Source organism: Podarcis vaucheri, assembly GCF_965113315.1.
Source record: "Podarcis vaucheri genome assembly, chromosome: 3".
Lineage (NCBI taxonomy): Eukaryota > Metazoa > Chordata > Lepidosauria > Squamata > Lacertidae > Podarcis > Podarcis vaucheri.
The window spans coordinates 9298269-9313817 of NC_138761.1; the positions used below are offsets into that span (position 1 = coordinate 9298269).

Sequence of the window (15549 nt, forward strand, 5' to 3'; positions counted from 1 at the left end):
CTGTGAGAGCACAGTGATTGTCCCACGTGAAAGAAATGTAATCATTGAAGCCTCTTGTTCTCTCAAAGTACCATCTGCAGAGCAGGCTGCCTACTGTGTGCCCTATAAGATACACTGCTCTGGCCTTGCCACCTCCTGGTCAATCTCTGTTGGGGACAGGGCATTTGCTTTAAATATCTGTTTCAGATATGACTGGTTTATCTAGACAATTCTGATGCAAAAAACCCAGTAACAGTACCTGTGTTCAGGGAAGGCTGCTGGTGATGTTTGCTTGAGTTGCTGCTTTGGGCATATCTCTTTTCATTTAAGAAGCAGAGCCTGGTTAGTGGCCTGCAGAGAAATGTGGGTAGTGAAGTGATTTCTGGTACTGCAATGAATTATTATTATTATTATTATTTTATTTTATTATTTTATTACCCCTCCCATCTCACTGGGTTCCCTCAGCCACTCTGGGCGGCTTCCAACAAAATATAAAAATACGAGATATTAAACACAAACTTTCCTATACAGGGGTGTCTTCAGATGTCTTCTAAAAGTTGTGTACAGTCACACCTCGGGTTGAATATGCTTCGTGTTGAGCGTGTTCGAGTTGCGCTCCGCGGCAACCCGGAAGTAACAGAGCGCGTTAATTCTGGGTTTTGCTGCATGCGCAGATGCTCAAAATGACATCATGCGCAGAAGCGCCGTCGCTAGTTACGTTTGCTTCGGGATGTGAACGGGGCTCCGGAACGGATCCCATTCACATCCTGAGGTACCACTGTAGTTTTTTTTTTATCTCCTTGACATCTGATGGGAGGGCGTTCACAGGGTGGGTGCCACTGCTGAGAAGTGTGCATCTAATTTTTAAAGCCGAAAAAAGTTTGCCTCAGCTATCCAAAATTTGGGAAGTAATGCTGTAAAACCATGTGCGATAAGCTGTTTTGAAAGCTGTTAACTCATTGTGTCCGCTTTTCTAGCAAAGGATGGCACAGGAGGTCTTGACTCACTTAAAGGAGCACCCTGATGCATGGACAAGAGTTGATACTATTTTGGAATTCTCTCAGAATATGAACACCAAAGTAAGTATAGGATATCCAATTGATCTTGACCTTTCTTCCACTCAGGCTTTGAGGAAGGTATCTCAATTTTTAGATTTAGCATTTGTTTAACTTTTTTATTGCTTCTTCAATCCTTTAGTCTGATCCATGAGGTTGTCAGTTACTTTTTCTTATAAAAGGCTTGAAAAATTATAAGTCACTTGGGAATTGTATAAAAACTCTTGTTGAATTATGAACAGATTTGAGTGTTATAAAATCTTATAGCCGTATCATGTCTTTAGATAATGTGTTTGGCTTTCATTTCTGTTAATGAGAGCCATGTGCACTTAACTGAGGGCAAAATACATCCCTCAATATTTTTTTGAAAGACTGGTATTGTCCTGCGCAGTTTAAAGCAGGCTAGGCACCCCAGACACTTCAGTTGAATACAATCTGTAGTTGCTTGCAGTACAGTTAATCAAACCATACCATCAGGATAGTCTGGCTAAAGTAGACATGCTTCAGCCTACTGCAATTATGTTTTTGCTTCAGAAACTTTAAAGGTTTAAATATGAGTTGCCAAACATGTGAAAGTGGTTGTCATATAGTTGGAGAAACTTGTGCATGGCCACATTCATTGAACACACAAAATTTGCCATAACTTGTGTTGAGATAGAAAACAGCCATGCTGATTAGTTCCTTCAGAATTCGGATGGCACTTAGGAAAGTCTTAACTTTTTTGGGAAGAAAAAGGCTTTGTAAATTTTAGGGCAAAGTTAAGAACTTCCTCAAAGTACTAAATTTAAGTAACCATGTTTGCCTGTTTGCTTGCCTGGTAAACTTTGCTTTTTATACTCACAGACATTACTAATGTTAAAGTTGATTTTATCAACAGTATTTTTTAAAACTCAAATTTGTCTTGTGAAAAATGAGATGATTAGAGGAACAGAAAGAAAGCAACAGGTAAAGAATTCTTCAATTTACATAAATTGCAAATGATTTGGTGCTAAATTTATGCACTATGACATTTGGCTTTTATGCAGTCATTTTTTTTCTTAAAGCTGTTAACACTACCTGATATTAATCATAATGTTCCATTATGTTGATTGCTTGTAATAGGAAGAAAAGGGGTGTCTTCCTGTGCAACTGACACAGCTAGGCTTTGACGGCAGGCCTCCACAAGGTCTACCCTTTTGATTCCCTTTAACTGAATTCTGTTCATCAATTGCTTTTTTTCCTTGTTTTGGTTTCTTGGGTGGTGGGGTGGGTATGGGTTTTGTACATAGAATAAGTGTCCCATTAAAAATTTCTGCCACAGGGATCATTGTATTAAAATATTTTCCTTAATCTGTAATTTCTGTCCCATCTTTTGCCTACATAAATAAAATTTTGAGGCTTAAAATATAACAAAAATGGGAGGGGAAAACTATATAAAACCTTGGATTGTTTTGTACGCATATTTTTGTAGTTAGTCCTGACAACTTCTTTTTGCAAGATATTTGCTACAGGAATGTAACACCTATTAATTTTGGAGAGAGAAAAATAGCTGTAATATATGTTGGCTGCTGTCATAACAATAAGAACAGAAAACAAACTGGTCATAATGCAACTTGATTATTTTCCCTCCCTACTATACTAGGTCTGCATTGCATGTTATATGCACACATGTGTTGGTGCATGTGCATGCATGCTACTCATGGAAGAGAGATGTCTCATGTTACATGGAAGCATAGAAAAAAAGATGCAAGAGTCACTGCATCTATCACTTTTTACATGTAGCCTGTAAATTAGTTCTTAGTGTGTTTGTGTGGTTACCAGTAGTTTGCTAGGGGAGGAATTAAGTGTATGAGCGTTGCATGAATAAGGTTCTAGGTCAGTCTCTGGTATCTCCAGCTAACAGGATCCTGGAAAGACCCTTTGCTTGGGTCCTGTGAGAGCCATTGCCAGCCACTAGACCATACTGGGTGGGGCTGGTTTAGGTTTGATTTGGTAAAATACGTTGTATATTCATTGTGATTATTCTTAAATCTCATTGCTTTGTTAGTAAAGTGGGAATAGAATCGGAAGATGCTTCAACGTGAAGATGAGACAGGGAAAATTACAGTTGAAACTGTTGGTGAATGTGTTGACAGACTAGCCAAAATTTCACATGCTCATAATCTTATGTCATCTCATCTCTTCTACCAAATAGCCTTCTGAACCAGGCAGAATGGAGGAATGTATACCTGCCATTCATCGTCTCTAGGGCTAGCCGCAGGGTGGGAATGTGGTAGTTCTGAACTATAGTAACACCCTTTCTGGCCTTCCATTTGACATACCTACTTGTGGCATTTAGAAACTCATTTGTTGGCAGGTTAGGGATTTCAGGATCATTTGCTTCACTGATGGGCATCCTCTATATGTTAAAGATAGATACTTTGAGCAAGATTAGTCCCAGAGAGAATTGGGATGCGCATTAGGCAAGGGGGATATTTGCACAGATTGTGTATCACTGAGCAACTTTAAAGGGAGTTATTACAGGTGAAATCCTGCCCATAGGGAGTCACCCCATTGCGCAGATGTGGTGCATACACTGCAGTGACTGCTGATGAACAGCTTGGGAACCTATTCAGAGCTGCTTCATGAATGCCATCACTGTTCAGTAGAAATGTTTGTTCACTTGAGATTTAGGCCACATTACAAAGAAGTTATGTGCATCAGTGGGTGGGGGGGAGAAGAGAACCTCAAGCATTGCCAAAGCTTTGCTTGCTGCTTCTCTGGCACCAGTTCCTACTGCTGAGGAGGCAACCTGCAATTCAGTTTTACAAACTTAGCTCTGTACTTCAGCAATGCGACCTGCTGAAGAAACAACAAGCAAATATTCAGCTGCAGATGTTCTTTCCCACCTTTTGCATATAACTTCCTTGACTTGCATCTTCAGATTGAAATGTTTCACCGGCTTCTACAATGGAAGATCATTAACTAGGCTAGAAATATCACAGATACATAACTAAATTTACTCCTTTTATGAAGATGTGGAATTCTAAAATATATAAAATACTAATACTGTAGAAGAGAGTGGGAAGTTAAAATGTAAACAACCATCAACCAACTGGAGAGTACAATGTAGTTTGGGACAGTCTACATTGTGCTACTTATTTAAAATGGGGCTTACATGATCCCTTTGGCTGAAATTCTAATTACCCTACTTTGTATAGACACTAACAGACTTGAAGAACTTTTATTCTCAGCCAAATCGTCACCAGCCATCAACATTAAAACATAGATTTGCCTTTCAGGTATTGCCTCCTGTCTCCTCAGTGTTGGTTTCTGATTAAAGGGAAAGCGACATCTCTTTGACCCCTTTTCCTCCTCTTCTCTGTTGTTGCTTTTAATGATGACCTTAGTCTGATACAACTTATCATAGAGGTCTATTGGACATATTTACGTTGAGATAAATGGAATAAAATGGGTTGAAGAGCTTTTCTCATTTCCTATAAATGTATCCATTTGAACCATGCCTTTGGGAGGCTTATCTGGGTGGTAAAACAACTTTAGAAGTGTATCTAGAAATGGTGAACTTTTGACTGAGCACAAAAGTTAAACAGTAGATATAGCTGCTACAGGGGAGAGACTACTGTATCTTTTTTAAAACAACAACAACCTATGAGCTGTCTTGCTGTTCCTTAAGTACACACCAGTGAAGTGCAGAAAATACATCCTTCAGAAAGTGTTAGTAGATATACTATGTTAAGCCCTGGTCTTAACAGCTCAAGTGCCAGGAAGCCCATGCTCATCCAAGTTGCTAAACTTGGTTGTGTGCTTGAACTTGTGAGCAGTCATTTAGGCTATTCATTTTTATGTGGCTGCCATTTTTCCCCTTACACATAAGTCATTTGGCTTTGCAAAACATTTTTTTTGTTTCCCTTTCTAATGTAACCATGATAAAAACAGCAGGACTTTAGAATTTAAGAGGGTAAAATAAGGAAAATGCATGGGAAAAGCTCAATAAATGGGTGAATAGACTTGTTTTTAACAGACTTAATCTTAGATGTTAAGTGTGAATGATGTCAGCTTGAATGAGAATCCTGAAAGCTATTGTTAAATCATCCAACATACTCACATGTTTCACTTCTCCAATTTTCAGTATTATGGCCTGCAGATCTTGGAAAACGTGATAAAAACAAGATGGAAGATTCTTCCAAGAACCCAGTGTGAAGGTAGATATGAGTGACTTCTTTGTCCAGTTTAGACTCACTGATGCTCGCATGGTATGTTTTTGGACATTGCACTGGGGTAGTGCCTGATAGATCAGGTATTGGACCTTGTGTCATTGTGTGATAATGAAGTCATGTAGATTTTTAAAAATACTTTGGGATGAATGGAGACACAAATTTTAACATGTTCTGGTTTCCAAGCGTGGCCACTGATTAAACTTCAAATGACTGTCCTCATGCAATATAACTACCCTCCTCTCACTTTCCCCCTCCCCCTCCATTTTTTAGATGCTTATTTCACTGGCAAACAAGCTCCTTATCCACACTTAAAACAGCTGTGTTTGGCCAGTGAATTATAATGCATAGCTGGTTGATTTCTCCCCAATCCTGGCACTGCTGTTTTGAGCAAACAGCATTGTTTTCACCAAAGCAGAGTACGTTTAGACAGCTGTTTCATACTGGCAAGGGAATTTCCAATGCTTGACAAATGTACTGATGTATAAAAACCTTGATAAAAAGGAGTTACATGTTTTGACAACACAGAGATCCAAGCTAAGGGCCACTTCTGAGCCATGCATAGCTGCTTCCAGATGAAACACATTTTGTTGGGCTAGTAATTCCTCCTTCAGATACAAGGAAGAATGGAACTATTGGAGAATTAAATTGCCTTGTGAAGGGTGGGGAGGGTGCCCTCTTGTAAGAGTGCTGATGGAGTTTGTATTTGCTGGAATGATTCTAGAGGGTCTGTATTTGCAGCTCGTAGGAATGAGAGGTGGCGCTAAATGGAACTGATTGCAGTTCCATTCCAAGAACTGCTTGTCTAGTGCTAAGCATAGTTAGCAATCTTGCACACTGTCAACTTTTGGCACTTGGTCTGGTTGCTTGCTTTAATTGAAGCTGGGACTGGCAGAAGTGGCAACATCAAAGTATGTGATACTGACTCTGGAAAGCTGGTATACGAGCTGTCAGGGTGAGCATCGATTTATGTGATGTCATGATTCACAATAGCTGAGCTTCAGCTGTACATTAAGCAGACCAGAGTAGAGTCAATGTGTAGAATAGGGCTCAAAAAGGTGGTTGCTGCAAATTGGAGTGCATTACTTGAAATTTTGGTGTGGCTTTTTAACCTGGTTTTAAAACCAGTAAATGACATATATGTTTTAAATGTCTTTCAGTATTGGATGAATATTACATCACAGTCTCTTTTTAGTTTCTTCTTGAGCTGAGATAGGAATTAAATGGACTGTGTAATCTTAAGTAGTCCCCCTGCAGCTGCTGCTTTGGCTGATGGATGGAGCCTGGTTGGTTAAACCATCTTCCAGCCTGTTATGGAAGACTCCCCTATGCTCTGGAGCTGATATTTGGGGGGATGTTGGCACTGCAGAAGGAAGGGGTACTCTGCAAATATTTGCCTTGCAGCTTCTTCCATTAGCAAACACATTCATTTGATCCCCAGCCTTTTCATTAGTACTAATGTTCCAACTGGATTATGCCCATAGCGTTTGCATACAGAAAACACAAGTCTCAATGAAAGAGATCACTAATACTCTAAATTCATTAATAAGAATTGTGTCTAAAAGAATTACTTGCCAAAACCCTACCTAGCAAGTCCATTTTTAGGATAGTTTCTGAATCCAGAACCAAGAACAGCACTACCGTCATACCTTGGGTTACAGACGCTTCAGGTTGTGCGATTTCGGGTTGCGCACCATGCTGAACCCAGAAATACCGGAACAGGTCACTTCCAGGTTTCGGCACATGCGCAGAAGTCCACTGTATTTACTATACTACTCATTCAACTGATGAATTTGTACTGATAGGTTTTGGTGCTGTTTTATTGCATCTGTTCTTTTGATTAATGTATGGTATTTGTGTTTTGCTGATTTTATGTTATGCTTTAAAGGAAAATGTAATTTGCATTGGGGAAGGGTGTACAGACAACTCCCCATTTATGCAGGGGTCTGATCCACCACATATTTCTGCAGGACGTATGTAAGCCCCCATCCCCTTGTGGTGGTGAAAACAGTGCATGTGTCAGCGCTTGCACACATGCCGATTGTATGCAAATGGAGAGATACTTCTAAGAGTTCAGTGTACTGTCATGAAGAGTTTTAGGGTCTAAATTCCCATTTGACCATAAAGCTCACTAGGTGACCTTGGGCCAGCCTCCAACACAGTCTAACCTCCTTCACATGATTGTTGTGAAAATACTGTGGAGAGGGGGAGAACCTGTATACTTCCCAAAGTTGTTTGGGGGAGGAGATGAGATATAAATGTAAAAATAAATAAGGCTGGATTGTGAGAGATCAGGAATTGATGAACATGAGAGTTGAGTCTTAGGCCTGCAAGCAAACGATGGGGCCTAAAAACTAAGCACATGCTTAGTCTTACTATGCACTCTTGCCTTCTAGACAGGTGTTTTCAACTCAGTTATTATTACTGTTATTTATTAAACTTATATGCCACCCTTCATCCAAAGATCACCGGGTGGTTTACAACATAAAAATACAAAATGAAAACACAAAATATGTAACTTAATAACTAAAAAGCTTCTTTAAAAATAAAGCAGAATTGTGAACTCAACCAACCAGAGACTCATACCTCCTTCCCAAAGTCTGATGCCTCACTTACCTTCCCTGCTTTGAGAATGTGCCCCCTGGCTCAACACCCAGTGCTTGCACAGCCCTAAATTCGCCACTGTACCTTGGCAGTGTCCAAGAATACAGAATGTCATAAAATCTGCTAAAAAGCTTTTGTGGCTAGAGTCTACTGGATATCATGAAGTAGGCTATATAGACCAGGGGTCGGCAAACTACAGTCTCTGGGCCTGATCAGGCCCGGCTGGGTCCTAGACCCAGCCTGCCTGGCCATTTAAGAACCCGCCGAGACTGCCGGCGATGGCGATGGGAGGAAGAGGCCGAGCTGCTCTGGCATCAAACGCCGTGCCTGGTTTACTTCAGCGGAAACTCCATCTGGGCAGTCAAGCTGGCTTCCAATGACAATAACGCTGCTGCCACCATGCAGCCCTGCGCCATGACGGGCAGCTCCAACAAGAAGAAAAGGTGTAGGTCTGGGTGGCACCACTCACCGCCTCCACACGCCCCACCACTCTTTGTTTTGGGTAGAGGGCCGGGCCACCTTTGCTTGCTTACTTACCCCAATATCATTAATAATATTAGTATTGTATTATGCCCCCGGAAGCTGAGCGTGCAGAGTTAGATGGTGGAAGGGGGAAAATCCTCTTCTCTCTCTTTCTCTCTTCTTTCCCACCAGCCTTTCGCCTCTTATTCTCCCTCCAAGTCAGGCCATTGGGAAAATAGTAGTAGTAATAATAATAATCTTCCTTCCATCGCTGCCGCTGCCCTGGTGCTCCTGTGGACCAGAGAGCGGAGCAGACAAGCTCACTCTGCTTACCCGCTTGACAAGAAGCGGTGGCAGTGACAGCTCTTTCTCTTGGCGAGGAGGAAGCCCGTTTCACGCCACCACCGCCAGCCCTTCGGCAAATGAGGAGGCGGCAAACCGAGAAAGCTGCTGGGGTGGGTGGGCAGGAAGACTACTCGCCCCCCTCACCTCTTCTTCCAGCTCCCCCCACTGATGCCACTTCTCCGGAGCCGCCATCCCTCCTTCGCCTCAGCCGTTCTCATCCTGAACTTGCCAACATTTTCTCTGTGGGGCGATTGTGGGTCTCTCTGTGTGTGGTTTGGGGGGGTGGCGGGAGGATGAGCAGCGTGGTGGTGGGTGAGCTTGTCTGTTGAGCCTTCCCCACCCCACTTTAATGCACACTATTTTATTTTATTTTATTATGCCTGCCCTTCCCCTACCGCATTATTCCTAGTGTGCATAGGAATTCGTTCATTCCCCCCCCCCAAAATATAGTCTGCCCCCCCTCAAAGTCTGAGGGACAGTGGACCGGCCCCCTGCTGAAAAAGTTTGCTGGCCCCTGATATAGACCATCTGAGCTTATATATGTCTTGTAGGTGCCCCAATACTCTTGCCCCTTGTTGTTTTTGCAGTGACCACCAGTTCAGAAATTATTAAAATCTGCTAGAATCACTTCCTAGACTATCTCCTTATGTATGTACCCTCCATATTTCTGTCATGCTATCTAGGAAAGTTCTTCCTGAAAAAGCACTCACTGTTGCAGGCTTACTATAATCTGCTGTTAACACTTGCATTACCTCAACACTGTTGGTGTAAAAGTAGATTCCCCCCATGACCACCCCTTTAGATCAAATGGAATCATATATGGGCTAGGCAGATCTTAAGCAAAATTATTTTAATGGGCTGGATACCTTCATCCAGTTGCTGCCCTGGTCTGCTTTGAGTGAAAGGACAGGATATAAATGTAATAATAAATAAAATTATATGAGCATTAAATTCCTGATAAGACCTGGATTTTTCCCCATTACTACTGCCCATCTCTTCCCAGAAGTGCCATAATGTCAGAAAGTGCTACTTCAAGATTTTATTGCAATTGGTAAGATCATTGGTCAGAATCATCAGATATGTATGTATTGGAGGCTCTACATTTGTACTACACAACTGCCAAATTTGGTACAGGTCACTCACATTTTATGCAGGGGTTATGTTCTGGAGATGGCACATATGCATAAAAACATGTATACTCAAGCCACCCCTTGTAAGCACCCACTTGCAAGTATTCTGACATCCCGGAACTGGCACAGTGTGTAAACAGTACACACATACAGCAGAGAGCTTTTAAGCTCTCAGACTTGCTTACCGGGCCCTGGGAGTGTCACAAAATCTTGCAGGGCTGTCCGAGATCTTGCAAGAAGCCTCCCAAAGCCTGGTGAGCAAGTTTTAAAAGTGTAAAATCTCCTTCCGCGCTGGGAAACCCTATGCAAAAGAGCTTTTAAGCTCTCCGCCTCCCATACATTTAATTTGTGTGATTTCAACCAACCAGCCGTCAGTTGTGGAAATATGAAGTTGCACAAGTTAAATGTGCATAAGTTGCAAGTTACCTTATACTAGGCACATAATCCATCATTCTGAGGTTACCGTACTTCATTTCACTGGAAAGTGTGCCCTGAAGACACCAGGGAGGCATGATGACAAAAGGGAAGAGATGGATATGACAGCAATCTGATGTTGTTAAATTGATAAAGATTAATAGCATATCCAGTGGTGGTGATTGTTCACAGAAGGCTCTTTTGATCCAGCAGAGGTTTCCATGAGGACAATGTCCACCAATTCACCCTCTGCCACCCTCCACACTGTTCCTGAGGGTCTCTCAGCTCTGGGCTCTGGAGCAGATTAGAGGGGCTACAGTGCAAAAGGAGAACTGATGGAAATTGTCTTCCCTTTACCCTTATATTGACTGAAGCCACCACTGGATCAAAGAACCAGGACAGAATTGGCTACAATAAAGAAATGGGGGTAGGGTAGTGGCTGAACATAGTTTCATGCAGGCAAGGCAGACCAGTGGAGTGTGCTGCAGCACATTTCTTTTTTTGAATTACAATTGGAGACAAGCTCCATTCTTGCACTCAGAAGTTTACTTGGACAATCTTCAAGAGGAAATAAAAACCTCCACGCTGCTTTTCTGTATGAATTCGTGTTCTGCGCATGCCACCCCTTAAGGACAGGGTTTTCAAAATTTTTGTCTGCATCTGGAGTGATTGAATCATTCAGTCACATTCATATATGATCTAGAGATGCAGACAGAATTACCCACCCCCAGTGGAGGATGATTGGAGACATGGCTAGAACGTGAATCATTTGGACACAGCAGGGAACCATCTATGTGGGTACTTAGGTTTCACAGGAGCCTTTTAATTAACAGCAATGTTAACATTAACAGCAATGTTGGGTGTTAACATCTCCATAGGTTATATACACTGGACGCTCAGGTTGCGAACAAGATCTGTGCAGGGGGCACGTTCTCAACCCGTAGCGCTGTGCACGCGTGGGTTGCAATTTGGCACTTCTGCGCATGCGCAAAGCGCAGTTTAGCGGTTCTGCACATGTGTGAGCACCAAAACCCGGAAGTAACCCATTCCAGTACTTCCGGGTTTCGGCGCATCCGTAACCTAAAAACACGCAACCTGAAGCGTCTGTAACCCGAGGTATGACTGTAATTCAGATTTGTAGTACACAGCACACAAACCCTTGTTTTATGAAAACTCTTTATGAATGCACAACATTTATTTTGAATCCAGTGCCATAAGCACATTGGTCGTCCTTAGCACAATACATTCTAATGGCCTTTTGTTACATAGCTTGCAAAGGAGCTTATCCCCCTGCGTTGCTCAAGCAGCAACATACCTAATTGCGAGGCAGCAACTATGCTTCTTATGATAACTATTCTAATGGCAGCTGAAGTCCAGCTTTCATACCTGAAATCTCTAGTTCCTTATTACTGCAGCCTCCCTATAATCATGAATGGTAGTTTGACAAGTGTGCAGTCATGCTGATGTTTACGTGAAATGTGGCAGAATCTAAAAAATGGCACAGGATCCTGCAAACATGCTTTTATTCTTTAAATACCTAGTTTCTGGTTCTCATGGTTATGGATATATGCTTAAATGCAGACATGCTGTGGCAGTTAACAGTTGCCATTGCATATGGTGCAAGCAGTGTTAGAAATTCAGATATATCAGCTATTTGCCAAAATGCGCCTTAAACCTAGGTTAGAAGCTGTGCTTTCTTCTCTTCTAGGAGTTTTAAGTTATGAGCTACATATGTAAGCTTTCCTGCTCTGTCTTTTGCTGAATGAATAAGTTCATAAGTACTGAAGTTCTGTTGCAGCTGTCGTTGGTGGCATATTTAAAATGTCCGCATCCACTCTGCTAAGCTTTGAACCAAAGCATGTTCCCTTCCACCAATCCACTGCATCCACTTTTTCAAGCGATTTCAATACATATGACTTGCTAAAAAAACTTCCTTAGCACAATATGCTGCCAGCTCTGCCAAAATATCTTGTGCATCATTTGGTGCACTTGCTGATATTTTGAGATCACTGAACTCGGTATCTTGAATTTGTTTATCTCTTTATAAATGAACGCCATTATACTTGGGATCAAGGATATTTGCAGCAAAGTGAATTATGCTGTTACACATAATTCTATATGCCTAGGTACTTTAAGTGTATAAAGCATTAAAGCTACTTTCTGTAAAAAAAATAAAAAAAAATCACACTGTATGGCCAAGGGTATAGAATTACTAAGAATAAGGTCACACCAAAATAGAAAAAAGGCTTTTACATATAGTTGAAATACATATGAATTCAAATGTTCATCAAATTTAAATGAATAGCTTTTTTAAAAAAAAAAAATCTGTAGCTCACATTTCAGAACTGCCAATGGTGAATGACATAATGCCCAGCAATGGAACAGGATAAAAACAAAAATCATTATTCATTAGTTACCCTGGCAATATCACAGCTTGTCTTACTATTTACTAGATTTTTTAAATGTGGGTTGTAAAACTGGTTATTACATCAGAATTAACAGTTTGTGGAGAATATTCTCACCTCACATCACTAGTCGCCATATTACTCAACCATACAACTCTTGGTTGCAATTAAGCCATGCCAAGTTGCAAAATGCACCTGGCGCCTGAGGGTATTTCATACACTGGGTGCATGGTGTCAGTGCAAGTCTCTTACCACTTATTTGTTTCTGCATTGGAATGCTTACCCCCCTGCCCACCAATCAAAACCAATTGCGGGTCTTTGTCCACTCCATGTTTTCCTCTTACCAACATCAAAAGGAGACAGTAGATGAATTACTGGTTTGATACCGCAGAGTTTATAGTGAAGTAAGATTAGTTCAAGTGTGGTATTTGTTGTATTTTGCTTGTAGTCCTTTACTTAATGCCAAGATAGATTGTTAATTTTAAATCGGGCAACAACAGTATGTATTACCTTTGATTTTAAATCAAAATAAACTGTCCTCATCAAATAACCTTTTCAGGTTAGGTTTGAAAAATGCATAACAGAGAAACTCAAAAGGAAAGTGGGGGCTGTGAAACATGTTCCCATTACAGAGGGTATAATAAAAGAGCTAACTGCATTGCGCTAGTCTTCACAGTGAATATGGGTAGTATCCAAGGTCCCCCAGCCTTCTGAAGCATATTTTGAGGGTGCATAAAGGCCTGGAGAGAATTGTAGGGGGGGAATTTTGTTGCACTAGCAGACATTTATTGCATGTGAAATGGCAGCGGTGGATACAAGTGAGTGCAAAAGTAGAGCAAAATATTTTGGATTGTATGCTGGAAGAAAGAAGCCATGACAGCTGTCACTCTGAAAATAAATACTGTTAGTTATTTTAAGTGTGAATTTCTGCAAATTGAGGAAGGTTTTGCTCCATAGTGACAGTCTTTTGAGTAAGCCCCACCCTGTGAGGAAAGGATGGGCTTATTTAGACTTGCTTGTAATGCCAAGAATCAGAAGCAGTAGTTGGTAGTTGGAACAGCGAAGGACTGGAGAAAGCTTTGTATACAGCTTTCCCTTTCTAACAACTCTTGGCTTTTCTTCTTCATTCTTTGCAAATTTTAAATAACTTGTGTAAGATTCAGCGAAAAGAAGCACATAGTAGGGTTATGGCAGAAGGTGATCCCCCATCCCCGCCTCTTCTGAAGGTCAGGGGAACCTGCTGAAAGGGAGATCCTCAAGGCTGTCTTGACTGCATGAAATGTCAAGTGTTGTGTGTATTGATCTGTTGCTTTTCGTGGTATAATATATTGCATTGCTGCCCGTTCGGAAGGCTCCATGGAGCCATCCTTGGGTACAGTTTTTAAAATAAATCCAAAAGCCTTGCTAAACTGCAACCCCAGAATTCTTTATGGGAAACCATGATGGTTAAATTGGTGTCAAACTAATAATCTGAATAGTTTCCCCATCACCCCTTTCTCCCACTCCCTGAATGCAAGGTATATCAGAAGACGTTCAACTGTATATCGGGGGGTGGTGGCTTCTCCTCAGGTTTCCATGTATTACAGGCAGCTAATAGCCATGTTCTTTCGTCATAATATATGAAATAAAATCTGACCGGCCAGTATGAAAATTGTCTATTGCAAAAGAAATCCTCCTTGCTCTCAGCTCATGGGTTGATTTTCTCTATTGGGGCAGGATGACATGCTTGAGATACCCATTCCAAAATTAACTTGACAAATAAAGAATTTACTAGTCTAAAGTGTTTGCACTGGAACTGAAATTGATTTTATGAGAGCAGTTTGACCATAGTTTACCCAGTGAACTTTACATCTGTTTGTAAGCCAACAACAAGCCACAGTTCAAGTTGTGGCTTGTTCGCCATTAACTATAGTTAAGCCCAAGGGCAGGGTTCACACATAAAGCTAAGTGGTGGTTTAATAACCATTGTTTAATAAACCATGGCTTAGGATTGCATGAGAGAAGCAGGGCAGTATTCCTAGTGCAGGGGTCGGCAAGGCTTACCGGGCATGGGCCGGATCACTTCCGTGGAGATCCTCCGTGGGCCGGATCGGCACAGCACGATGAAGGAAATCTCATCTGCGCATGTCCGCAGCACCAGAAATCGCGTCTGCGCATGCCCAGATGCCGAAAATCATCTGCGCAGAAGCGATTTTCGGCGCCACGGGCATGCGCAGATGCGATTTCGGCGTCTGGGTATGCGCAGATATGGTTTCTGGAGCCGCAGAAGAGAGTCCCCATGCTGTGCTACACCAGTTTAGCGCAGCACACAGGGACTTGCCGAGAGGGCGGCTCGGTTTGGGGTGGCTCATGGGCCGGTTAAGCGACCCTCGTGGGCTGCTTCCAGCCCATGGGCCTTAGGTTGCTGACTTTTGTCCTGGAGTATAATATTGGCACCTTCTCCCCACCCCAATCCCTTTCCCTAATGGTCCCTAGCACAGAATTCACCTTTTTCACAGCTGCTGCACACTGGGTCAACATTTCATTGTGCCATCTGCCATGACCTCAAGAGCATTCTTCGTTAGTCGCTGTGAGTTTGGGCCCCTTCAGTATGTGTGCATTTAGGATATTTGCGCCAATGTGTATCTCTTTACACTGAATTGCATTTGTCATTCTCTCAATTTGGATATGGCTTTTAAGAGTCCTATTGGGTTTCATCATCGTCATAAAAAAATTGAAGCAATTCACCATCCTGGCTACTTCGCTTAACCCTTAAGTCCACAAAATTTAGGAACTTAAGAAAAGGCATCAATCCTAATGCAGATGTTTGAGGGGCTTCATTCCTTCATGCTCTAAAGTGGGATGATTGTTTAGTTATTCCTATTCCTGTTCTCTAATCAATTATCAGTCCATAGGATAATCTGTTCTCTTATCCCATTACTGCTTAATGCAGGCATAGGCAAACTCGGCCCTCCAGGTGGTT

The 15549-nt window shown here is 41.8% G+C and overlaps 1 protein-coding gene across 4 annotated transcripts in view; it reads left to right on the plus strand.

The window, feature by feature from the left end:
* The window catches only part of XPO1 (exportin 1), a 39102-nt gene that overhangs the window by 6288 nt on the left and 17265 nt on the right, over nt 1-15549 (plus strand). For 3 of the 4 annotated variants that reach the window (XM_082217373.1, XM_082217374.1, XM_082217375.1), the window contains exons 3-4: nt 957-1058; nt 5143-5215. In XM_082217373.1, coding sequence (XP_082073499.1) covers nt 957-1058; nt 5143-5215 — 175 coding nt within the window. Of the gene's footprint in view, nt 1-956; nt 1059-2135; nt 2200-5142; nt 5216-15549 lie in introns of those variants that run through there. The other variant, XM_082217376.1, reaches the window with a different exon arrangement.